This window comes from Leptidea sinapis, chromosome 39 (assembly GCF_905404315.1).
Source record: "Leptidea sinapis chromosome 39, ilLepSina1.1, whole genome shotgun sequence".
In the NCBI taxonomy this organism is placed as follows: domain Eukaryota; kingdom Metazoa; phylum Arthropoda; class Insecta; order Lepidoptera; family Pieridae; genus Leptidea; species Leptidea sinapis.
The window spans coordinates 5,707,811-5,735,297 of record NC_066303.1 but is presented as its reverse complement, the minus strand read 5'-3'; the positions used below and the strand labels follow the sequence as shown (position 1 = coordinate 5,735,297).

Here is a 27,487-nt window from a genome sequence, read left to right as displayed (position 1 = left end):
TAGTATTATAATATAAGATATATTGTGAAAGGAACGTAATAAAACCACCATTGAAAATATGTACAGAAATGTTTTATTTGTTGGGAGACGACATGAGCACAATGCAGACACGCGGCGGCGCGGCGCAGCATGCGGCACGCGGCGCGGCGCGGCCCGTGTGCGTCTCCAACACTTCGGCGTTACACGCGCCGGCTAAGTATCGTCCGGGGGAGCGACGTACACATTGTTTAATTTTTCATATAATCGAGTAATCAGGAATACAAATCACGAATCTCTTAGAAAGCATAATACGAGTGAGTCTAGTTAGGTGAGCGCGGGTCGCGCGGCGGGCTGCGGCGGCGCGCGGCGCGGGGCGCGGATCTCGCGGCGGAGTGACTCGCGGCGGCAGTCAGCGGGTTCCTACGCGGTGCCGTTCACGAGCGCCTCGCTCTTGCCCTTGCCGTCCCGCTTGCCCTTGGCCGTCACCGCCGCCGCCGCGCCGCCGCCGCCCGCCGCACCGCCCGGCGCCGCGCCCCGCCCGCCCTCACCTCCGCCGCCACTCACGCCGTTCTTCCACCCGCCACCTATAAAAATACAATCCATAAAAATCAAGTTCCTGTCCATATAGAAGTAACATTATAATTAATTTATCTACACCCATGCTTTCAATCCTCTATTAAAGATTCTGAAACAGTTAGCTTATTACCAACATTAAAACACCCAATGTCGTAATAACCAATTACATCATCCAAACGAGTGTTGTAATGTTGTACTGAATTTCATAACAACACTCCTTGGTTTTTTTTTCGATCCCTTCATGCGCAAAGAGTATCAACAAACAGCCACATTCTTATTGCTTGATGCGTGGTATCTGTATGAATTTCAAAAAAAGAACATTTTTGTTTACGCGCGTTCCAACTACCAGAACCTGGCACGCCGTAAAAAAAAAGTAGTTTATTCGAAACCCCGCCATTTTTCTTGACTTGAAAAATGAGCGATTGAAGTTTAGCCAGCACACCGCCGGATATTTTAAACGCTGCAAAAGAACATAATATTCAAGTGAATTTTAATAATTGCACAATACAAAATGTAAATTACTACTAAAATAAATAATTAAGTATTTCATTAACACTTAGTTTATATTTTGTATAAAATCAGTATTGTATGATATTAATTTACTACTAGGACTGGCTGTTTTAATGTTAGCAGTAAGCTAACTGTTTCAGAATCTTTTAAATGATTCATATTCTGGGTGTAGATAAAGTCTTGTATGCAACTGTGTATAATTAGGTATTAACCTAATTGCATATTGCAGGGGTATTAAAACACTCATGTGATACTATTATAACACTCAGCTTCGCCTCGTGTGATAAACCCACATTCGTGTTTTAATACGCCTTATTACACAACAGTTGCATAAATAACTAGTACGTAAGCGTCACGTACTTACATTCGTCAACACGCACACAGACACCCAAATAATGTTGCAAGTGAATAGACATTTCCCTAAATCAGTCAATTGTAAAAAATACTAAATTATATGTAATTAAGAAAGAAGAAATAAAATATAAATTAAGAATTTAATGAAAGCATCACATGTTTAATTATGGTTGCAACAATTTTTGAAATGTAAGTAAAGAAGTTTTTTTTTAAACTCGATGAAACGAAAAAGCGAGATAATAGAGGCGCCGTTCCCAGCTACATCCGAGGTTTTCTAGGGCGCAGAAAACTAATTTGGGATCATTTTTAAAATACAATATGGCCGCCGTGCAATATTATGTTTTCAACAATATGGATATCGTATCCCGAGATTCTCGAAGGTGCAAACAACGAATTGGGGATAAACTTTAAAATCCAAAATGGCTGCGGTAAAAACAAATGGCGCGTGAGCTAAAATCGTGACGATTTGCTATAAAATTTCTTTCATACGTCGATAAAGTTTCACTTCAAAAACATACCGACGTATTGAAAAACTCCTCGTTTTTTGAAGTCGGTTAAAAAGAGGGCCTGTTAATGTTCTCACGAGCTCAACTTTTTCCAAACATATGGTAAATTCAGTAATTTAAAAAAATATTTATAGTGACTATTCAAAGCGTTTAAATTTAGTTTAAGCCTAATTGAATTAAGATTATTTGACTTTAAACATCAAGTGTCGTCGTACATTAAAGCCTCTTTTCAATATCTACCAATAAACACAAATAACTATCCCAGCGGAGTAACTCGGGGTATATAGTACTTTCAAAGCTGGCAACATATTTTTTTTTTGTTGTGAAATAGTATTTAGGTGTGAAATGTGATTTTCTTATTATAATTTTTATTACATAAGACGCTTTGTGACACCCTTTCACTGCAGTTATAATTTTTCAATTAAATTTCGCGCACTGATTGTCCTGAAAGTTGACGGAATGACATTGACGCGGCGGGAAACGTATGTGGTCATAAAAGACCACATTGAAACTGCTTCATTTCGCTTGTGCCTACTCACGTTCTAAGCGTTATTATTATTCTAAGACATACAATATTATCGACAAGAAACAAATGATAGGCAAATATGATTTTTTTTCTGAAAAGACAAGACGGGTAGGACGTTCAGCTGATGGTAATTGATACGCCCTGCCAATTATAATGCAGTGCCGCTCAGGATTCATGAAAAACACCAAAAATTCTGAGCGGCACTACAACTGCGCTCGTCACCATGAGACCTTATGTCTCATTTACACAGTAATTTCACTAGCCCCAGCGCCCTACCGACCGAAACACAGTAATGCTAACACATTACTGCTTCACGGCAAAAATAGGCGCCGTTGTGGTACCCATAACCTAGCCGGCATCCTGTGCATAGTAGCCTCCCGGTAAAATGATATGAGCAAATACACTTTCATCACTCTTATTCATCAATTTTATTATGCTCAAAGTCAAGTTTTTTATTTAAATACATCTTTTTCGGACGTCGACACGTCCGCGCTCGCACATAAATAATGCTTCATTTGTTTGCCACGTATAAACAGACACGGCAGACTTGACTCTTAATAATACAAATTTAAAATGTTTATTTTATGTTTTACTTATTTCACTTAATTTATGTTTATATTATGCCACTGCCGACAAGTGGACTGTGTATTATAGGCCTTTTATTATTAAAAGCTGATAAATCAGACAATTTTATTTTTAATTTTTAGTAGTACTATGTTTATAAATAGAGGTAAACACAATTAACTTGAACTCCTTGAATATTTGCTAATCTAATCCGCTAAGCTACTTTAAATAATAAATACTTTATACATTAACAATTACAATACTAATTTTAAATAATATATATAATGCATACATTATACACATAAGTTTTGTTGTAACAAGATGTTCTATTGCTTTGTCGTCAAAGAGAAATGATACATTCGCATTCAACTAAGTTAACTAATATTGCTAGCTATTGCACAGCACCTACATTTGCACAGGGTGTGAATTATATTAAGTGAACAGTGAAAATAAGTCTGACATTTTCAAATGTTAACAATGGCTAATTAAGTTAAAATAAATAATACACACACTGGCAAGTTTGGTTTCTGTGTCATTTTATTATTTATAATTGATTGGTAAAAAGGAGACGGGGATTTCTGAGCCAAAATGTAATAGGTTGAGATATGGTTTAAAAATATTGTCATATTTTTCTATTTCAAAATATACAAAATTTGCCTAATTCAAAATCTAGAAAACGAGAAATTCACGATAATAGTGGGATATCAATTACTATAATCGATTAATGTGAATGAGTTTATACAATTCAACCCAAAACCACTTGCACCAGATGATTGGTTCAATAAAAGTACCTTACTAAAAAATACATTATAATTAACATAAAATGTCTTTTGTTAAAAAAAAATATCAAATGAATATTATAAAGAAATCGATCGAAGAAAAAGCCGATTCTGAATCTCGTTTTGTATTTTTTATCTGTGCTGACAGTGACAACCACAGAATTGTCTAGAACAGCAATTATTGTCAATCACTCGTTTCATAACTACGCAACTTGTCATTTGAGTGTTTCCCGTTGTTTTATTGATATTTTCCTTCTTTCTATTTGACTTCCGATATTGCAAAACTTGTAGAATCATTATCATACAACAAAATAACAATCGCATTTAAAAAATCAGCTGTTTTAATATAGGTTGTTGCCCATATATTGCATAACCTCAATTTTTCAAAACCTCCTATAACTCAGCTTTCAGATTGCCAAAAATCCTCAAATTTTCAGTGATGCTTTTTTAGTATATCGGCTATTTATTGACACTAATTTCATCCTTTTACATCTTGGCCCAATAATGTATGAAAGGGTATCCGTCTCCTTTAGATCATTATTATTATCGTTCGGCTTGATGCCGTATCATTTTAGATTGCGCCATTGACGAGACAAAAGAACTTAGATTATTTATACGTCTAGATAGACTCTGACAATTGAGGTTGCCAGTTGATCTCAATTTTGAAGCAATGCACGCACACTAACACAGAGTGCCGTACAAATCGCGAGTGTAAGACGTAACTTGTCACACACATTAAAATAATAAAACTGGCCTATTTAAATCGGTTGACTGACAGCAAGACTACCTAGACGCATAAATTATTTAAGGATAAAAATGCATTTACAGGCCGCTAGTATACCATACCCCATGCAATCCATAAACTCATAGTCAAATATTTTTATTCAAAATACGTCACGGATCCACCATTGCTCATTCGAAAAGATCTATAACATAATGACGTTTGTATTGAATCATGCTCATGCATTAAGCGGAGGTTTTGAGTGCGGTCAATGATAAGCGCGCAAGCTGTGTGTGTGTGTGTGTGCTTGTAAATAATGAGGTGTGTTGATGATCATTCCGCACAGAACGTACGTGTTACATACACAATATTTGTGCAAAATTTGTTAGTATTTTTATCTACACCAATGCTTTAAATATTCTATTAAAGATTCTGAAACAGTTAGCATATTGCCAACATTAAAACACCCAATGTTCTAATAACCATTACATCATCCAAACGAGTGTTGTAATGTTGTACTGAATTTCATAACAACATTCCTATGTTTCTTTTTCGATCCCTTCATGCCCAAAGAGTTTGAACAGACAGCCACCTTCTTATTGCTCGATGCGTGGTATCTGTATGAATTTCAGAAAAAGAGCATTTTCGTTTATGCGCGTTCCACACTACCAGAACGTCGCGCGGCGTAAAAAAACGTAGGTTATTCGAATCCCCGCCATTTTTCTTCGATATTATTGTTTTGTTTACAAAAAATGAGCGATTCATTTTGAACGCTGAATATTCGAGTGATTTTTAATTATTGCACTGTACAAAATGTAAATTACTACTAAAATAAATAATTGTTACATTAATACTTAGTTTATTTGTATATAATCAGTAATGAATGATATTAGGCTACTACTAGGACTGGTGTTTTAATGTTAGCAATAAGCTAACTTGTTCCAGAATGTTTTAGAGGATTCATATTCTGGGTGTAGATAAAGTCTTGTATGCAACTATTGATAACATGTGATACTATTCGCCTCGTGTGATAAATCCACATTCGTGGTTTAATACCTCTATTACACAACAGTTGCATAAATAACTATTGAAAGTCTATCTCAACGTATCAGTGTAGTGCCTGTGCCTTCTAGACGGACAGGAGGGTGGCCATCGCGAGACCGTGCTTCATGTCAGTCATATGAGCGGGCCTTGGATACAACAAGGAATCTACATGTAATATATAAAATTCTCGTGTGTGTTTGAAAATTTGTGTGCATATCGGGTAGGTCTGAGAATTAGCCAACATCTATTTTTCATACCCCTAAATGATAAGGGGTGGACCCACCCCTAAATATAATTTTTGGACATTTTTTGTTTTATTATGTTTCAGCATGGCAAATACATTCAACTTCAAATTTCTGCCCTTCTACGATCTACAACTTTTTTTGTATCGCTTTTTTTATATTATTCTGTTCCATCCACAAATCCACTGTAAGGTTGCAAGATGGCAATCGAATACTTACAATAATTATTGTAGTACGATATATTTGGTAGGTCTGAGAATCGGTTGCATCTATTTTTAACCTTCTTAATCTCATTCGGAGGTTTACCCCCTTTTTGTAAACTGAACTTACTGTAAATGCTCTGTTATCGTTACATCAGATTCCCTTCACCAATTCAGAGGTGATTATTTTTGATTGTTTGTTTGAAAGAGTCAATGTGCGAGTGATCTAAGCTGTGTGTGTGTGTGTATGTACCTCTGCCTGGTCTGCGTCGTCGGCGGCGCCCGCTCTGCTCGGACTCCTCGTGCGACGTCACGGACTCTGCGCGACAGACACTCGTCACCGCGGTACTACTCTACGTGCTCTCTACATTACACTCTAAACCACACACCACTATATCTACAATCTACATCTACTACATCGATCCACCAATGAAAACGCAAGCCCGGCGACAGTACAAATATCAAGCAGTTTAACAACTTTAAGATTAAAAAAAAATTACTACATTTTTTTATGAAAATAAGGGACGAGACGAGCTGGACATTCAGCTGATGGTAATTGATACGCCCTGCCCATTACAATGCAGTGCCGCTCAGGATTCATGAAACACACAAAATGCTAAGCGGCGCTACAATTGCTTGCTACTCGTCCTTGAGACATAAGATGTTAGGTCTCGTTTGCCCAGTAATTTCACTAGCTACGGTCGCCCATCAGACTGAAGGGCGACCTACCCTACATGTCAATATTATGTCTAGTATCCATGGCAGATATTCCACACTAAATGTTTTTATGAGTGGCAGACAGACGGTTTGGTTAATTATAGTCAACTTGAGCAAAAAAAAAATGCAATAAAATGGAAATTATGTACACAAGAATACAACTTACACCTGCAAGATAAGAAAGAAAACAGGCAACAGTAATTGTAAAGCCAGCCGTGCATACATTAACATTATGAATCATTGATGTGTGCTTAACTAAATTTTTGTTAAATGTAAACTATACAATTTACAAATAAAGTAGAAGTGATTTGACACAAAGCATCCAATTGTATTCCGAAAAGCAAGATAATAATAATTAATTCAAATTAGTCTGTAGTCTATTTGATAAGAAGAAAAATGTACTTGCTGACTACTGCTTTAAAACAGCAACTCTTTTACGCATTTTTTACCAATGATTATAGCACGGTCAAAACAAATTGTAAGCTGTTGTATAAGAATAAATATGAAACATATTTTAATACTGTATATCCTACTAATATTATAAATGTGAAAGTTTGTATGTCTGGATGTATGTTTGAACTTCTTTAACGCAAAATCTACTGAATAGATTTTGATGAAACTTTACAATAATATAGCTTACACACCAGAATAACAAATAGGCTACAATTTATAAAACTATAGTGTGAATTATACAAAATATAAAAGAAGTTTGATTGTTACTAATGAATACAACTAGCGCCATCTCTTATCAACTAGCAAGCAAAAGATCAATACAATTTATATAACAAAACAACGTTTGCCGGGTCAGCTAGTTATTATTATAAATGGCATATTAATTTTGATTTGATTGAAACCATGACTGCTTAAAGCTTTCTTTATACATATGTCCTAGTATTAACAATCTTATTCATAATAACGCCAAGAGCATATTAAACCCATATTAAGCTATCCAACTGTTAACATTGCCAGAATGACACAAAATGTTGCAATAAGCTGATAACACTATTACCAAATATTGGGGTTAATACTTCAAGCTTAGATCATTTACAAGCTAGACAACTAATACTAATATACTATCTATAGATAGAGATAAATTACTACTGTCTACTTTCAGTAATCAATAATGATTAGCTTTCAATAATCTGAAGCTGTCCCAACATACCCGATAAGTCATTATTATCGCCTTATATTGGGACGCGTGAATTGCAATTTCCATACAAACTTCTATCGCTGGTAAGCTATACATCGTCCCATTGACAGATGACAGTGTGTACGGATAAGGTGAGTTACCATCGATAAGTTTATTGGGACAGAAAAGTCAACGATAGTTACGATTTTACGGCAACGTCTTACACTCGCGATTTGCATGTCACTTTGTGTTAGTGTGCATGCATTGCTCAAGATAGAGGTTAACTTTTTCGACGTTTTCACAGCTGTCACAGTCTATCTGAATATACAAGGATAAACTTAAATTTTAACTCATTGACCATGTTACAATCATATCGATTCACTAAAGAAATTAATTAAATTAGTTAACATGTAAGTTTATAGATTTAGTTTTTATTTTACGTTACTTTTTAGTTTGCTACTTTAAAAAAAAAGGTTTTGCTTTATATAATTATATAATTTTAATTTTGATGTCACCAAAACCCGCAAACAAGCGGGTTTTCTCAGCGGAGTTGAGATCATTTTATAGTTGTATAGTATAAATGTTTCAGTTTTTGTTTTTTGTTTGTATATTGTTTGTATCTATCATAAGCTTATTTCAAATCTTTTATTTTTGTGTGTACCAGCTATTTGTTTCAAAATACTTATTTTTCTTACTGTCTAAGACTTCAAGTATCACTGACCTCTGTCGGCGGACACGTCCTGCGCGTCCAGCAGAGAGCCCTCGTCGTCGGTGTGTCGGCGCGAGTCACGCACGTCGCGCCGTCGCCCGCCCTGCGACACATTTATTTATTAAGGAAACAAACAGATACATCACTATAGTACAAAATTAAGTTAAATAAATATACAAATTACTATATAGAATATGATGAATATAATTGATTGTTTCCGAGTCATGGATGTTTAAATGTATTTATGTATGTCTATATGCATGTTTATATGAATTTATGTGTGTTTAAGTATATTGTATTAAATATATCATTGTCTTGTAACCCATAACACAGGCTATATATGCTTAACTTGGGGCAAGATAATTTGTGTAAAAAGTGTGTCAATATTATATAGTAAATGAACGTGTAAATGTCGTAATTAAGGCCTTTTCAAACATAAGCGGTATTTGCTGCCACTGTGAAGTGCATACCGCAGTGCAAATTTCTCTAAGGTATTTAGTGTCTAAGAGGGCAATGGAGAAGGCTTTACTTGGAGTTTCCCTGCGAGATCCAATCAGAAATGAGGACATCCGTAGGAAAACCAATGTTACCGACATAGTCCAAATGATTGCAAAACTGAAGTGGCTGTGGGCAGGGCACATAGTTCCTGTTGGTGCAATAAAGTCCTCGAATGGCGACCACATACTGGATAGATCCCCCCCCCCCCCCACAAAATGGACCGAGAATCAGGTCAAGATCGCCGGAATACATTGGATGAGGGTAGCAAGGTAGGGGAGGGGTACCTTTTTCCAGCAGTGGACTTCCGGCTGATAATGTAATTTAATGTCAAGTTCCGAGGCTAGAGTGGAATAGTTCGGTGATGTCTGTTGATATCATGGATCCAATTAAAGCGAATAAAAGTAAAACTTCCTCTTCATCACTGTCAATCTCTAAAATCGGATGCTAGGTACAAATTACAATAGCGCCTGACGTGTATATTCTTTGGCGACACAGAAATAACTGGCGAAAACTACTCATCTTCGTGAGCAAAATTCGATAACCGTGAGTTATTCTATCCACAAGGGTAGCGAAATCCGCTTTGGTCGGAACAATAATATTAGATCATACCGACTCGGTTTCCTCTACCGCAAGCGGTGGCGGATACCACTTAGATTTGAACAAGCCTTAAATATGTCGGGACCGAAACTAAAGCCATTATCTCAGCGTTCCGCTGTGGAAAGCAGAATTGTATGTATATACTAGATCCACTTAAAACGAACGACACAAAAAGAAAGCTAATGAACGAAAGCGAAAGATTCACCGAAAGCGAGTGAAAGAGAATGGAAACCTTTTAGTTGGCTTTTGTTTGCTATTTTTTATTTATATGTGGACAAGGTTTGTTACAATTGTATAAACTTAAAATATAATAAACTTATCAATTTATAATATACTCTTTCATACTGTATCAGAATGACTTGCATAAAAGCAGTCGCCATCAAAATGTACGGGTGGTTGATACGGAAGTAGTCTTCAACATGTACGGGGAGTTGATATGGAAGTATTCTTCAAAATGTATGGTTAATTGATACGGAAGTAGTCTTCAAAATGTACGGGTTGTTGATACGGAAGTATTGTACATAATGTACGGGTAGTTGATTCGGAAGTATTCTTCAAAATGTACGGGTAGTTGATACGGAAGTAGTCTTCAAAATGTACGGGTAATTGACACGGAAGTAGTCTTCAATATGTACGGGTAGTTGATACGGAAGAATTCTTCAAAATGTACGGGTAGTTGGTACGGAAGTATTCTTCAAAATGTACGGGTGGTTGATACGGAAGTAGTCTTCAACATGTACGGGGAGTTGATATGGAAGTATTCTTCAATATGTATGGCTGGTTGTTACATAAGTAGTCTTCAAAATGTATGGTTAATTGATACGGAAGTATTCTTCAAAATGTACGGGTGGTTGATACGGAAGTAGTCTTCAACATGTACGGGGAGTTGATATGGAAGTATTCTTCAATATGTATGGCTGGTTGTTACATAAGTAGTCTTCAAAATGTATGGTTAATTGACACGGAAGTAGTGTTCAATATGTACGGGTAGTTGATACGGAAGTAGTCTTCAAAATGTACGGGTAATTGACACGGAAGTAGTCTTCAATATGTACGGGTAGTTGATACGGAAGTATTCTTCAAAATGTACGGGTAGTTGATACGGAAGTAGTCTTCAAAATGTACGGGTAATTGACACGGAAGTAGTCTTCAATATGTACGGGTAGTTGATACGGAAGTATTCTTCAAAATGTACGGGTAGTTGATACGGAAGTATTCTTCAAAATGTACGGGTAGTTGATACGGAAGTATTCTTCAAAATGTACGGGTGGTTGATACGGAAGTATTCTTCAAAATGTACGGGTAGTTGATACGGAAGTATTCTTCAAAATGTACGGGTGGTTGATACGGAAGTAGTCTTCAACATGTACGGGGAGTTGATATGGAAGTATTCTTCAATATGTATGGCTGGTTGTTACATAAGTAGTCTTCAAAATGTATGGTTAATTGATACGGAAGTAGTCTTCAAAATCAAGGGTCAATGGCCAAAGAAATGTTACTATCCACACGATTGCTGAGACAGTGATAGTAAACAAGGAAGCCAACAAACACAGATGGGTATGAGAGATAAAGGTGACCAGGAAGACGACAGGCGTGAAAATCGGTAAAAATTCCCCATTCTATGTATGTATTTCGAAATAAAATAGAACAACAATATGTTTAAGTAAGTATATTGTATTAAATATATCGTTGTCTTGTACGCATAGTATAGGCTATGTAATGTATGTAAACTAGAGTTTGGGGCAAGATAATAAGTGTATTATTATTATTAGTGACGCACCATCTCTCTTGGTTCACGCGGCTCGCGAGGTTCGCGCGGCTCTCGTGGCTCGCGCGTGTCCCGTGAATCGCGCGGCGGCCGCGGATGTGCGCGTCCATTCTCTAGCGGCACACGTCTCTCCTCGCCACGCCGTTCACTCGACCTGTAACATTTAACCTTTACATTGAGTTGGAGTTTTGAAACTAATTTGCTTGCAAACTTAAAGACACATTTCGTGACATATAGTCGAACATTGTGTAGCAGGAAGTATGAATAGAAGATTATTTCCCAAGAAGTAAAGGCTATGGTCTCCTATTTTACGCCGTACGCTGCGTCACAATGCTTACTATATAAATGTACTGTTGTGGTCTCTTTCGCACGTCAACATTGGCGTATTGACGTCGTACACCATGCCCCGCGTCACTAGTTGTTGATTGAATCAGTAAAATCTTATAATGCAGTGTATGATAAAAGAGACAATAATCATAAAAACGATATTTATAAGCATCAATGTTGGAAAAAAAAATTGTGATGCAGTCAGATCTTCTGGAGCCACCTGCGTCACGCCAGACGTATTGATCGCCGACGCTGTGCGTTGCGTCCAGACGTTGGAAGGAACGGAATTGAACGTTGACGCTAACGCTAGACGCCGCGTACGGCATAAAATAGGTGATCATAGCCTAACCGCAATTTTTATGAATTCAGTTTGGGGCGAGCCATTCAAAGTACGTCACTCGAAATTAAAATAGTGTCGTTACTGAGGTGCGTAATTTATTTACCTTTATGAAACAATTAGTGACTAACTCATGAAGTATGTTTATTTATCTACATACATTCAGGAACCTAGGGATTAAAAATTTGTTTGAGTTGCTTAATGCAGGGAACCAACTAAGTCTTTGAATAAATGTAATAAAAAAAATATATTAACCTATTGGGCCTGATGGGTCTCGGCCTGCCGCGGTACCCGCCCTCGCCTCGCTCCGGTCGCTCACCGCGTTCACCGCGCTCCTCACCCATCTCTGGAGTGGTTCGTCGTCCGCCTGCGTGATACCAACAGTAAACATATCAAATATTATTATTTAAATAACATCTGGCTACTTAATTGGATGTCATTTCAGAAAAACGTTCCAAACCACAATAACGTCGAAATTGAGTTAAGAACACAAAACTGGCCATGTGATTCATATTAACGGACTGACAAAAAATGGCAGCCCTGCTGTCACTCTTTAAATGACATCATGACTTAGATATACTAATATTTATTAAACTTTCAACACAAATTCCTTAAAATGTGGCGTGGAACGTTTTTCAGGAGCTACGTCCAATTAATGTACTAAAATTGAATATTTGACTTGCAAGCCTGTTAAGGCCCACTTAACACTATAATGACTGACCGGGCGGGTACCGCGGGCCGGGCGGCGCAGGCCGGGGTCGCCGCACCCTGTTCTGCGGCGGAGGGTAAGTAGCCGTGCCGACCAGGGAACGGAGCTGCTGGTCTATCTCCTGCTTCTCTGCGCGGAGCTGCTCCACTTCCTGTTTAATAATTAATTTAATCATTAATTCAAGTTGTATAAAATATTTTTTATTCTAATTAAAATCGGGCTTCATGCATTCAAGGGTTAAAAGAATGAATTGAGTTTCTGGCCACTTCTCATTTTACGAGATAGTGGTAAATGTAAAAAGAAAATTTTTAACACTCATAGGTGTCAATCATTGACCCACCTATTCAATAAAGTGATTTTGATTTCATTAAATTTAAATTGGATAAGATTAACTGCTCACCTTGAGGTGCGCCACGTGGTAGTCGACCAGTATTTTAGCGTTGGCTATATTTTCGCGCGTGCCCACAAACACGAAGGGCACAGTACCCTCCTCGCGCGGCCCCACCGGCTGCGGCTCGTTGTCGCCCTCCACCTTCACCTGCGGCGCCATCGACAGTCAAAAAACGTTTGTTGACAAATATAAAAAGAATAATACACAAGTTCAAAATTTTCTGCCACTTTTTATGAGATTTTTCATGACTGGGGAGACTTTACCAGTGGGAAGCTCCTTTGCACAGGATGTCGGCTAGATTATGGGCACCACAACTGCGCCTATTTCTGCCGTGAAGCAGTAATGTGTAAGCATTACTGTGTTTCAGTCTGAAGGGCGCCGTAGCTAATGAAATTACTGGGCAAATGAGACTTAACATCTTATGTCTCAAGGTGACGAGCGCAGTTGTAATTCCGCTCAGAATATTTGGGGTTTTTCAAGAATCCTGTGCGGCACTGCATTGTAATAAGCAGGGCGCATCAATTACCATTAGCATAAGGTCCTGCTCGTCTCATCCCTTATTTTCAATAAAAAAAAAATTGTAATATCGCGTAAAATATATATGTTAATTGTTTGTTGTACTGTACTGTACTGACTCTGACGACGCTGCTCTTGTCCACAATCTCCTGAATGACCTTCCCGTTCTTGCCGATCACCTTGCCAACCAGCTGGCGAGGCACCTTCACCCACTCCTCCGCGTACTCCAGCATAGTGCGCGCTCGCCGGACCGCCTCTGCGGACTGACACACGACATATTCAGCGTCATTTCTTAAACAATAAACTTATGAAAATTATTACATTAATATTTATCATTCTTTTTTAAAGATGACCAACTGATTTTTATTTTACAAAGGTCATATTATTTACTTTGTTGTGTCAATATGTACACATATAAAATTTAAATGACTTTTAATCTAATCACACAGCAACTAGTAAATGTATCGGCATGGGACTATATGGCCATTCGATGTGGAAATATGTATTATTAAAATGATTCTTTGTTCATAACTATAATTTCCACATCTTTCAATTTTGACCAAATAATTCATATTACTTACAAAATATCAAATCCAGAGTAATATTATAACACATTTCAACACCAATATACATATATATATGGGTATTTCATGCATACAGGATGTCCCACAGTGATGGTACATGAAGGGAAAGTACCTTAAATATCGAAGATAGGCTATTTTACTGAAAGAAGACTATGTTATTTTTAAAAGTTAGTACTTCTGCGTTCTAGGTTTTTCTAAAAATTACTTGCCTTGTCTGGGAATCGAACCGACTTAAATGTAAAAAAAAAACACCCCTACTCTTATGATGCCAATCGAAAGAATGACCAAAAACTAATCACTCTTCTTAAGTAACATAGTATTTTAAAAGAGAGTACTCAATTAAATGTGTATTTTTTTGTAAATTAAGTCACTTACTTTCCCTTCATGTCCCATAACTTTGGGACACCCTGTATAGTTATAATATATTTATATAATACAGCACTATGTTGTGACAAATTGCCTATATCAAAATACAGTTAATATTGTGTAGTAGTTCTCAACTTTTACGATGAATTATGTATAAGTATGAGCAGCATGGGAAAACACTGATATTAAAGAATTGTAGTCAATCCACTAACTACAATAACTATTCTCTGAGACTGTAGCCACACAAACATAAGCAAAATAATTGTTTGCAAAATTATGTCAACTACTCACCTCTCCACATATCTTGAAGGTGCAGGAGTTCTCCTCCAGCTCGATGTTGGTGATGCCCTCGACCTTGCGCGCCTGCTGGATGTTAGCGCCGTGCGTACCAATCGCGAGACCCATCAAATCCTCACGAACAGTAAATTCATCTGTGAATCTGCAATTCAACAATAGATTATATGAGTCTTATTTTTTGATGCAGGATGTTCCTAAAAATATTCTACATTTATTCTTTACTCAATTCTTGTGAGATGGCATCATAAAAATCGTATGTTTCCTATATAGTATTGATTCGAATCCTAATATAGATTCTTGCAGGGATTTTAATGATTATTAATTATGAACGTAAATATAAAAAACCGTCAGAAAAGTAGCATCATAGTATAAAACTATTGTTAAGTCTATGTCAATCTAAACAGCATGAATTCTGTTTTGCTGAAAACATGAAACACATTTGAACGGAAGGAGATTCTAAAAGTATCAACGCTTTTGCCGCCAACTCAGTTCGCTTCCAGAGTAAATATTATGTGCATATTTGCGATCATTCTGCGAAGAAATGAAGATTTAAAATAATTTATCGTTTTTGTTTATTGATTTAATTGCACTTTGTGAGTGTCTCTAGAATATTATCTTCATAGAATGTATATTACGTAGTAGCGCAATCTGCGTTTTATTGAATTTGAGTTTAACATTAATGCGTCCAATTTACTCAAAAATCCTATTATTATAATAATATGATAAAGGTCAAGCATTGTATCATGAATTTTGTATGTGAATGTAATAATGATAATGTTAACACCAAGAACATAAACTTGCTATGCCTACTACTCGGTTGAGTCGAGTGATTTAGTCCTTTGTTGGGCGATGTCTATGCTTTTACAAATTGATACCAGAAAATGTACAATACAAATGTGTTACGAATATCACAATAATTGTTTAAACGTTTAATAATCTTGGGAATAATTTCAGAAGTGATTTAAAATCTTACTTCGAATAAAACTATTTGAATTGAATTTAGGATTACCAAAGAATACCTACATGATAGTACAAGTGGATAATATGGATGTTTTTAACGATTAGGAATTCATTGCAAACAAACAGTTGACCGCCTTTATGTGTCAATCTTCAATAGGATGGAAAATTTTCATTTTTAGTAGCTAATGGTACCCAATCCGCCATAACGCTAAAGGGCCGTCAGAAATGTGATCCTCGGGAAAATACAGAGATATAAAAATTTATAAATTTTTCTTGAAAACCAAATAATTTATTTTAATAAACAATCTGATGCATTTAATATAGAAACATTATTTATATGTAAGACTGCGGAGTATAGACTGCATGTTGTGGAGACAGGTTGTGAATTCCTTTTTGCTCAAATTAAACATGATTAATATTATTATAATTACAAAAAAAACAACTGGCGTTTCATGTCACAAGATAGTAAGTGATAGATGACTCTCTTCTATGCAAACGGCAAAAGAATCAGAGGGAGGGGCTTTTAAATTAGTGTCACACTTTTGAGATATCCGTCTTGATAAGACGGAAATCTGGAATACCGCAAAAGAACATCACAAGTCAGAGATAGGAGTAATTGCGAATAAGTTCTAAGCTTCTAATTAAAAAAAAAAACGACAACCATGCCTTGAAACTCCAAATGGCAAATTTGGCCGAACAAGTCCATCATGCATATGGGCGCAAATCGCCACCTACCGTCAATTGTTTGCAACTTATATATGTATGTCTTAGTTTATCGTTAAAATGAATATATTATTATAGATATATCTGAAATATATAAGATTTAAATACAAATAGCTATTTGTAAACATATAACTGCTATTTATTAAGGTCTATCTAATTTAATAGACACTGTTTTGACTGTTTGAATTGTTTGATGTTTCATTTATTGTTAAAATAATTGAATGTGTAAATGTTCAAATTAATTTGTATTAGAATTAATATCGTTATTCTGTATCAAACTTTATTATTTTATGCAATAAGTCTTTCTTAATTGTATTTCGAAACTTGCTTGCAGCGCCATCTTCTTACTTCGTAGTGTTTGTTCAAATTGAATGAATAAACTTTTTTTTTTTTTTTTTTATGGAATAGGAGGACAAACGAGCGTGGTGTTAAGTGATCACCGCCGCCCACACTCTCCTGCAACACCAGAGGAATCACAAGAGCGTTGCCGGCCTTTAAGGAAGGTGTACGCGCTTTTCTTGAAGGTACCCATGTCGTATCGTCCCGGAAACACCGCACAAGGAAGCTCATTCCACAGCTTCGTGGTACTAGGAAGAAAGCTCCTTGAAAACCGCACTGTGGAGGACCGCCACACATCCAGATGGTGGGGATGATATCGTAACTTGTGGCGTGTCGTGCGAAGGTGAAATTCGGCGGCAGGAATCAGGTTGAACAGCTCTTCGGAACACTCCCCGTGATAAATGCGGTAGAAGACACACAATGAAGCGACGTCTCTACGCAACGCCAAGTGATCCAGCCGTTCATAGAGTACTGGGTCCCCGACAATTCGAGCTGCTCTGCGTTGCACGCGGTCAAATGGATCGAGCTGATACTGGGGTGCGCCAGACCAGAGATAACAGCAATACTCCATGTGAGGCCGGACCTGCGCTTTGTAGAGCGCTAGAATGTGGGCCGGCTTGAAGTATTGCCGTGCTCTATTTATAACGCCCAGTTTCTTTGAAGCCAGTTTGGCTTTGCCCTCCAGATGGCCACGGAATTGGCAATTGCTCGAGATTTCGAGACCCAGTATTCCGATACTAGGCGAGGCTTTAAGGGAAGTGTTCTCGAAGAGCGGTGATACGGCAAATGGGGTTTTTTTAGTGGTAAACGCGCAAACTTGAGTCTTCTGGGGGTTAAATTGGACAAGGTTCAACTTACCCCATTCCGCGACCTTCTCGAGAGAGGACTCGATAGAAGACACAAGTTTCACCCGGCACTGGTCGACGATTTCCCGAGAGAGACCTGCATGGCCCGTGTATACGGCATCACCAGTGCTGTCGTCCGCATAGCAATGAATGTTAGAGGTGTCCAACATATCATTGATATGCAGAAGAAACAGCGTGGGAGATAGCACACAGCCTTGGGGCACTCCAGCGATCACGGGCTTGGGATTCGAGCAATAACCGTCGATAACGACCTGTATGCTGCGCCCAGTGAGGAAGCTGGAGGTCCACTTGCATAAGCTCTCGGGAAGCCCAAATGATGGAAGTTTTGCGAGGAGCGCCTTGTGCCATACACGATCAAAGGCCTTCGCTATATCCAGACCAACTGCCAGGCCTTCCCCCTTGCTTTCAATAGCCGCCGCCCATCTGTGTGTTAGGTATACCAGAAGATCGCCAGTCGACCGACCATGGCGAAAGCCGTACTGCCGGTCGTTGATCAACTGGTGACCCTCAAGGTATACCAAGAGCTGGCGGTTAATTATGCTCTCCATAATTTTGGAGAGTAGGGAGGTAATAGCAATAGGCCTGTAGTTTGCCGGATCCGAACTGTCTCCTTTTTTTGGGATCGGATGGACAAGGGCTGACTTCCATGAATCAGGGACTACGCCTTTTGAATAAGAGTGCCGGAATAAACGCGTTAACACCGGCGTCAACTCAGGGGCACACGTTCTAAGCACGATTGGAGAAATGCCATCCGGCCCGCTCGACTTCCTGACGTCCAACGAAAACAGAGCTCGCCTAACAGTTTTCTGTCGGAACTGTACTTCAGGCATGGAGCTCTGACACCGCGGGATGGTCGGCGGTGTTTTTCCGTTGTCGTCAAGAGTCGAGTTGGAGGAAAAAAGAGTGCACAGGAGATCGGCTTTCTCTTTTGCCGTATGGGCCAGGGTGTCATTCCTCATGTGCAACGGCGGCATGGACGGCTGGTTGAAGTTACCAAGAGCAGCTTTCGACAACGACCAGAACTTGCGTGTTCCGGTCGGGTAACTGGAAAGCTGCTCGCCAATTTTGACGACGTGCTTCGATTTCGCACGGGCGATTTACCGCTTAAAAAATCTGGAGGCACGGTTATATTTCCTCTTCAGAACTTTGCAGTTCGGATCCTTTGAGCCCAGCGCCGCAACCCAAGTTCGATACGCCTGTTTTTTGCAGTCAGATGCTGCTTTAACTGACGCATCGAACCAGGGCTGTGATCTGCCACCGATCGGTACTACAGAGCTTGGTATAAAAATATCCATGCCCTGCAGTATCACATCGGCTACTGCAACGGCGCAGGCACTAGGATCATCTGAAAGGAAACAAACCCTGCCCCAAGGGTAGGATGCAAAAAAGGAACGCATCCTATCCCAATCTGCTGACTTGTAATGCCAAACGCGGCACTGACAAATTCTTAGTGTATTTCTTCATGATGGACAATTCAAGGAAACCCTGGTTTAACGCCGACATGCACATGGTCAGACTCGACGACCAGTGTTTACCATCCAGAACATGCAAGTTCTGTATGTTATCGAAAGCTGCTCTTGATGATGTCCTTTGTGACCCTGTGCCTGGGACTGGGAAAGAGCGTTTTGCCGTGCTCTATCAAATGCCATTGCTAGGTACAGACCAACTGCAAAGCCTTGCTTGGATAATCGCAGCCGACCTGTGACCTCCTCCTATCAGCCGATCGAACATAGAGAAAGTCGTACTGTCGGTGATTATTGATTAATCTACATATGCCATGAAGCGCCAGCCATCAATAGGTATAAAGTCAGATCTGAGGAGCTACATATTTTCTCAGGTATCAGATGGACAATGGCTGGCTTCCACCAGTCTGGGACTATGTCGTATGATTAGTGCCGGAAGAAACGCATTAACACCGGATTCAATTCTGCAGCGCTCTAGCACTCATTTTGAGCAAGGTGAGAGCAATCCGGTGTACTCGACACTTCTGACGTCCGAGAAAAAAAAGAGGTCACCAAACAGTTTTGTCTGAACTAAGCTTCAGGCATACATGCATAGAGTTCTGTTACTGCAGGATGGCCGAACGAGACAGAGTGACAGAAACGAAATGCGTGTTTCGGACAGTTAATTGTTTCCAGTACTTTTGGTCGTTCATTGTGTGAAAATAAATTTAAGTATATACCTTGTTTGTGAAGAATATTCTATATAGGTAAATCAAAAAATATGAGTAATTATATTAAACAGGGCATCCCAAAGTTATGGGACATGAAGGGAAAGTACCTTAAATATCGTAGATACCCTATCTATATATTTTACTGAAAGAAGTAATTTTGCATTCAAAGATTTTCTAAAATTTACTAGCCCCAAATAACCAATGCTATCTATGTAATGATAATATCGCTACTTTTCGAACGTCATCGTCGGCAGTAAATAACTTTCTTGAAATTTGACTCAAACATTTTTCGTTGTTCCTTTCTTTTAAAATACTATGTTACTTAAAGGCATAAAGGCATTTATTTTCTCAAAATTGATTCCTTTAGAATTCTTTTTGATGTCATTTCTTATACTACTAGATACTACTACCGCTTCAGAAACAAATGGCGCTCTGAGAGAGAAGAAGCGGCGCAAGAAACTCTCCCAGCATTCTTTTTTTATGCGCTCTTTTCAATAAAAATATACAATATTGTACAGTCGCTATAAAATAATCACAATCTAGTCCCAGGCTGTCCGATTATTTAGATATTCAGCAGTGGAGTAATAGGATTTACGACAGAGCCATTTTTTTATAAAACATTTAAATTTATTTATAGATAATGGCTGAACAGGGGCTGGGACTTTATTGTAGAAGTGTATACATTTACCCTTAAAGCTATTATGCATCTTATGAAGAGTTATTAGCTTTTGGCCATTCTTTCGATTGGCATCATAAAAGTAGGGGTCTTTTCAGACGTCAGTCGTCGCAGGTAATTTTTAGACAATCTTTGAATGCAGGCTTACTAACTTTTAAAAATAACAGTCTTCTTTCAATAAAATACCCTATCTACGATATTTAAGGTACTTTCCCTTCATGTCCCATAACTTTTGGACATCCTGTATACACATATAGATATATACACAAACACGCGCGTGTATATGGTATTAATTAAACATATGTACTTTATGTGGTTTACATAATTTTCTTTACAAACGAGTCTTCGTCATACTGGTTGAATATCTTAATGTCATACATAACCACTGTAGTTGTAAATAAAATACTTACAAAATCCAATATCTTTCAGTTTGATATGGATGTTAATACACAAAACTCATAATTTGAGAAAAACAAGCAAGACATGAAACCAAAAGCAACATACCCTCCCTGGCTGTGAATTTTCGTTGACTCTAATTGCCTAGCGGCTTCTTCAGTCTTTTTCAGTAGTAATAGCTTCTGTGTTAAATTTCTGAAAAATATAAAGGTACAATTGTAAATAAAAGTGTACAAACTAAACTTGTCATTCAGATTGTACCACACCACATCGATTATTTACGACTAAATAAAATATTTGTGGCAAGGAGATCAAAGAAATACCAATTGCTTCCCAATTTCAATATCCAATCCTTAAATCATTTATATGTCAAGCTAGACTATGACAGCTGTGGAAATGTTGAAAGAAATTGAGTTTACAGTTCCTCAGTTACAGTGTGTGCATTGCTAAACCTCCATTGAGCAATGTACACACACCAAAGTCTGAAACATAAACATAATAAGCTTGTCACACACACTAAAGTATTAAACCTGGCTTATTATTTTTATCCGATGTCTAACAGCAAGAGACTTTGCTATACTACTATACATATACTATATATATTTATACTATACATATAAATTATCTAAGATCCAATCCAGTCTGGTATTTAAGTAGATAGTAATTGGCCAAGTTTATTAGACTAGCTGACCCGGCAAACATTGTTTTGCCATGTAAATTCTTTTTAGAGTTAGACCGTTTCTTGGACATTGCAACACTACCTCAGGCTAAGTTACTCCTTAGTACATCAGCTACCTGCCAATAAAAGTCCCGTCAACATCGGTCCAGCCATTTCAGAGATTAGCCGCAACAATTAGTGTACATTTTAACAAATATGTGAATTATTTCAGTAATTATGTTGAGGTATTTATTTTGTTATTATATCTTACTTATATATGAAGTATAATTTTTTTTTATGTGGGAGGTGTAGTGTGTGTATCACCTTTTTACACCTATGCACACACTCATCGCTCCAACTAGTATATAAGTAGTTGCATTGCATAATAAAGGAGCTTATTATCGCAGTCAGACTTATAATCATTTAATACCTGAACCTCCAACATGGCAGACACAAAAATTGTAAAAAAAAATGTTAGTTTGGTGTATGTACCTATGTATTCATCATATACATGTAGTAAAAAGCGGTTATTTCAATTTTACAAACAGACACTCCAATTTTATTTATATGTATATATTTAAACAGTGTGCGAGGCATATACTACCGGGGGGCTATATCTCGAACCCGCGGCCCTGACGCCTCCCTCGTCACTGTCAGCACACGCCGGACACGAACGGCCAAAGGACGCGTCGTGCGACCGGCCAGTGCGGGTGTGCCGTTCCCACTCGTAAGTTTTTACCAGTGGGAGGCTCCTTTGCACAGGATGCCGGCTAGATTATGGGTACCACAACGACTATGTCTGCCGTGAAACATTAATGTGTAAGCAATTATTGTGTTTGCTGTCAGAAAGGCGCCATATCAAGTGTGAGGTTTCTGGGCAAATGAGACATAACATTTTATGTCTCAAGGTAGAGCTTAGAATTTTTGGGTTCTTCAAGAATCCTGAGTGACACTGCATTGTAATGGGCAAGGCGTATCAACTACCATCAGCTAAACGTCCTGATAGACCCCACACAAGATGGACCGACGATCTGATCAAGTTCGCCAGAATACGTTGGGTTGAGGGCAGCGCAGGACCGATCGTCGTGGAAATCTTTGGGGGAGGCCTTTGTCCAGCAGTGGACGTCTACCGGCTGATGTTAATGATGAAACGTCTTGATCGTCTCGTCCCTTACTGTCATAAAAAAAAGTACCTGAAGTGCATCTCTTGCAGCATGTCCGCGCGCCGCTGGGAGGTGTCACAGCGCGAAATGACGGCCAGAACGCCGCGCTCGGGCACGTACCACACAAGCGCCGCGCCGATTGCCTTTTGAAACTCCTTGTGCGCGTTCTCCACCTTTGCGCTGTGCAAACCGTGAACGCTATACAAACGCAACTCTTCTATTTATTTTATTTTTAAAACATCCCAGGACACGTGACTTTTTGCAAATGTCATGATCCTACACATGTCATCAGTTACAGTCGTAATGCCAACTTATTTTCCTGGACAAGGGTACCTACTTAATAAAAAATAATATTACGTTTCTCTCAACAGCGGGGCTGACTGGGACATCTCTGGTGTTGCAGGAGAATATTAGCGGCGGTGATCACTTATCAGGTGATTCTCACCGTTTGATTTTCTCATAGTTTGAATTTTTGTCACAATCATTATTGAGGTGTATTTTAGTAGACTATTTAAAGTAGGCTAGGGTAGTTTGCCGTTAAAGAGATGAATGGACCAAGTCGAATGATATGACAGTCGACCATGTGCGTTCTAGTGTCGTGCATACCAAAAACTATAGACAATTTGCAAAGTATGATGAAATAAAGTAGACTGTGAAATAAAATTTAGGTATAAAATGTACCATATTTCCTTTTCTATACTCCTAATTACCTGTTTGAAAAATTTCATGATTATCGGTTGAATGAAAGTGTTACAAACAAACTACGATTCGCTTTTATAATGTTAGGATAAGGTTGGTTCAATTACATTGACAGCTTAAATAACTAATTTCAGACCATTCAATTTGGGCATATGTGCCCATTTTAATTTTTTAATTATAAGAATTAATTAAATTAACAATTTTCCTCACAAGTTACTTTTGCGAACTACAAGATATTTCAAATATGAATACTTACTAGTCTTTAAGATCATCAGGCACTGGGATCTCAAACTTATGGAAAGTGTTCTTATCTATGGGTGTCTTGGCCTGTTTTACCCTCAGCCGGTCTTTTGGCACAATCTCTGAATAACAGTTGTCCCATTCTAAGTACTCAATCACCAGGAACTCGCCTCGTATCATCTACGGATAAACAGAACGACATGTAGTCCAAAAATATTACCAAAAGATATATTATGTAGTATTGAACACTCTTAACAAAAATGGGACCATAATCACCTCTGGATCAATATAACCACATGATCGGTACACATCTTGGCCTTTTGCCAACATCATTTTACTGTAAATGAAATAAACCCTCAATCAAAAAGCCTATCAATTACTATGCTTCAGTATTAATTCATATGCAGATGCCAGCACAGGGTATGCTTCTTACACCGGCCGGCCAACATGTCCAGGTATACCGTCGACGAGAACCGGATCAAACTTGTGTCCGAAATCGAGACTACGCATTGCAATTCCGGCATGGGCCGACAAAATTTAGTCCAATTTAAAACTAAGAAGAAACAAATTTGTGCATTCGCTGCTAAGTCTCCCATTGTCTAATCCCTTATCGAGATCACTCCTCTTATCGTCATCTCGTCACGTCGATTACATGGAGCGACGTTCATCTCCATGGTCAATTATTTTAGCTGTGTCTTGACTTAAGTCAACAAGAAAATTTTTGATTTAATATTGATAATGAAGTAACAACTCTTAACTGTATATTCATTCCTAGTTCAGTAAATTCAAATGTGGACGTGATCAATTCTGTGACGATTTTCGTGAAGATCACCCGACGACTGCTTTCGGACAACCTTTTGAATTACTCTCAAAACAACCCATTGAATACAGCGTATCGTCGGTTCCCCAAGGTACTGATGTTTGTATACAAGTCATTTGTCCAGAATATAATCCCGCTCGTCGGTGGCGGTGGATACCGTGCACGAGTAAAGCAAATAAATAAAAGTCGTAGATATTTAAAAGCCGCGTCCTAAATACGGGTCAAGGCGCTAGCGCTTTCGCAGCTAGCTGCTTTAATACGTTTCTTATGATTGTGTTAAGACCACAAGCAGTGTTGCCAGCATGCTAATAATACAGCTGGCATGACACCCTATGAGGATAAATAAGGTTTTAATGAATTTTAATAGGCCATATTATATTGCTTAATTTTGTTTCAAACTCCTTTTGTGTTTCTATTCAGTTATTATTTTTTAGAATTGACATCAAAATGAATTTGGAAGGTATCAATTTTGAGAAAATAAATGCCTTTATACCTTTTCATGTTTATGATATAGTATATATAATATATATATGGTGCACAGTTTTAAATGTAATCTTAATATTAATAATTTGGTTGAATTCAAAAAGATATTCAACTTTTATTAGTTTGTAAGATTCAGATAAACAAACTCAAAGCTACAATAAATGTTATGTCATTCTGAGAAATGCCATGTGTAATTAGTAATGTTCGGCACTCATCAGTTCTTTGACAGTAAAATTTACAAAAATACAATTTACTTACAAAATATACCATGTACAAAATACCACAATAAATACTCATTTTTATGTATTTGAATAATGCATAAATATATTTAAGTGATTTAATATCACTAGATATACTACACATCATTTGTATACACCACAAGAAAGGTAATTTAACAGAATATAAAAGTAAAAATATTTAATTTTAAAACTTCTGTGTAAAATACGACAAGCCATTAAAATGTGGTCAACCGTAAAAATTATCTGTAGCAGTCGATTTAAAATTTCTTTTTCGTATTATCTATGATGTTTAAGTAACTATTCTATTACTAAATTCATTAGTAATAATCGAAATGTAATCTGTAGGTAAATCTAAAAACTAAATTTGTTTAAATTACGCAGTATCTATTGTTTATGTAATCTAACAAAGTGCTAGCTTGTTTAATAACAAAAGCATTGACATTTGTTTTTATAAACAAGCCAAAACACTTCAAAAGCAATAAATTTTATTGTGTAACCCGAGCCCGTTGACCTTTGTCGGTAATGCGCTGTCAACTTTCTTATGCAATGTTATACTAACTGCAATTATACTTGATGCATAGTATGTATACCTTCATGTAAGGTCCGCAGCACTCTTCCTCCGATGTTGCAAGTGTACCCACACTTGCAACATCGGTTAGGTGTAACAACTTCCCATCAAGCAATTCATAGCTAAAAAATTCATTGAATATTGTGTGTTGATATTTAAACTACTCAAAACCAAAAGAGGTTGGCTCCTCCTTGGTTAAGATAAAAACACAAAACCTTTAGAGAACCGATCAATCCCTACATTTGAGGGGTTCCAGGAGGCACTAAATGACAAACAAACTGTAGTGTTGTTATATATTTTGCTACACATATAACATACCAGAAAAACAATTAGATTTATAATATCTAAGAATTTTATTTACAGTATCATCAAAACTACTTAAATATCCCTTACTAAAGATAAAATAAAGTATTCTAATAATGTGTTTTATTCAAGATATCATAATTGGATGTAGTTAAGCAGAAAGGACTCCAACCACACAAAGGCATTTTGAGTTATAGGTATTTAAGTTTCTAAGTATCCTATAAAATATCAAAAAACAAACAGTTTCCGTGTACATTTTAAAATAGGGTTTTCTCTACATGACAGATTCGATCTTGAGTATGATGGCATACTTGACTAAAGTGTGGTTTAAGTCCTTTCTGCTTAACTACGTCTAATTTAGCTTTTAATGCCAATGGAAAAATAAACGAGACAATACCTTTTCTTTCACACAACAAAGGAACAAAAATGTAAGGGTAATAATTATAAATGTAATTCAATACCTTGACATTTGCTGTCCACCACCCACATGCTTCCTTCTCATTTGATCTAGCAAATACTTCTACTTCTTGACTTTCCAAATAATCTGTGCTTTTAGCTGTGTCCTTAGGTGGCAAGAATACTTGCGAAAATGGAAACTTCGATTCGGGCTGCCAACTACAACAAAGAAGCTTATGTAAATAAATATAATTAATTGAATTATATCAAGAAAACAGCTCAATTACTTACTCATTTTCAAAGGCTACGAGAACTTCGTTGTCGAGCACGTCGGTGACAATGGCCTTAAAAATATAAATAAATATAAAAATATTATTGGACAAAATTCCAGAAATTATGAAATTTATCAACTATTTAACGCCAAATAAGAGTTATATGGGCATAATAATTTTTTGTGCCCGCTATCCCAATAAGATATCACGACGGACGTACAAAAATATACAAGGTATCGGGAATAAAACACATGGAAATTTCACGCCCTGTCAGACGGACATGGCGTCCATTCGAGCCGCGACGGTCTTCTCAGAAAAGTATTTTTGTAAGTATAAGACTATACATCGAAATTATTGCTTAGGATAACTAAGTATATAAACCACCAATAAAAATAACACATTTTAAGTTAAACAATACTGTACTTCACGATTTACAAACCTTATAATAAGCACCATTTTCACCGTACACCTCGACCGACAAATCCTCCATTTTGGTTTAAACTTTAGAGCAAATTTGGCGTTTTCATTGCGCTATTGAAACACTAAAGAAAACATTGACCAATCACA

The 27,487-nt window shown here is 37.5% G+C and overlaps 1 protein-coding gene across 6 annotated transcripts; it reads right to left on the bottom strand.

Annotated features, from left to right (window-relative positions):
* On the bottom strand, positions 1-27,474 carry LOC126976008 (RNA-binding protein FXR1). Of its 6 annotated transcripts, none has more exons than XM_050824140.1 (15): positions 27,360-27,474; positions 26,940-26,992; positions 26,714-26,867; positions 23,856-24,019; positions 22,931-23,098; positions 21,188-21,274; positions 14,941-15,088; positions 13,810-13,962; positions 13,193-13,330; positions 12,805-12,943; positions 12,339-12,450; positions 11,432-11,573; positions 8,569-8,659; positions 6,255-6,320; positions 1-563 (listed from the first exon to the last, which is right to left on the bottom strand). In XM_050824140.1, exons 1-15 carry the CDS (start codon positions 27,408-27,410, stop codon positions 400-402), a joined length of 1,830 nt encoding a protein of 609 aa, XP_050680097.1. In that variant the 5' UTR covers positions 27,411-27,474; the 3' UTR covers positions 1-399. The 6 variants fall into 6 exon arrangements, with proteins under 6 accessions (XP_050680097.1, XP_050680098.1, XP_050680099.1 ...); XM_050824141.1 differs by having other exon boundaries at positions 13,819-13,962; XM_050824142.1 differs by having other exon boundaries at positions 22,931-23,080.
* Positions 27,475-27,487: the final 13 nt, after the last annotated feature.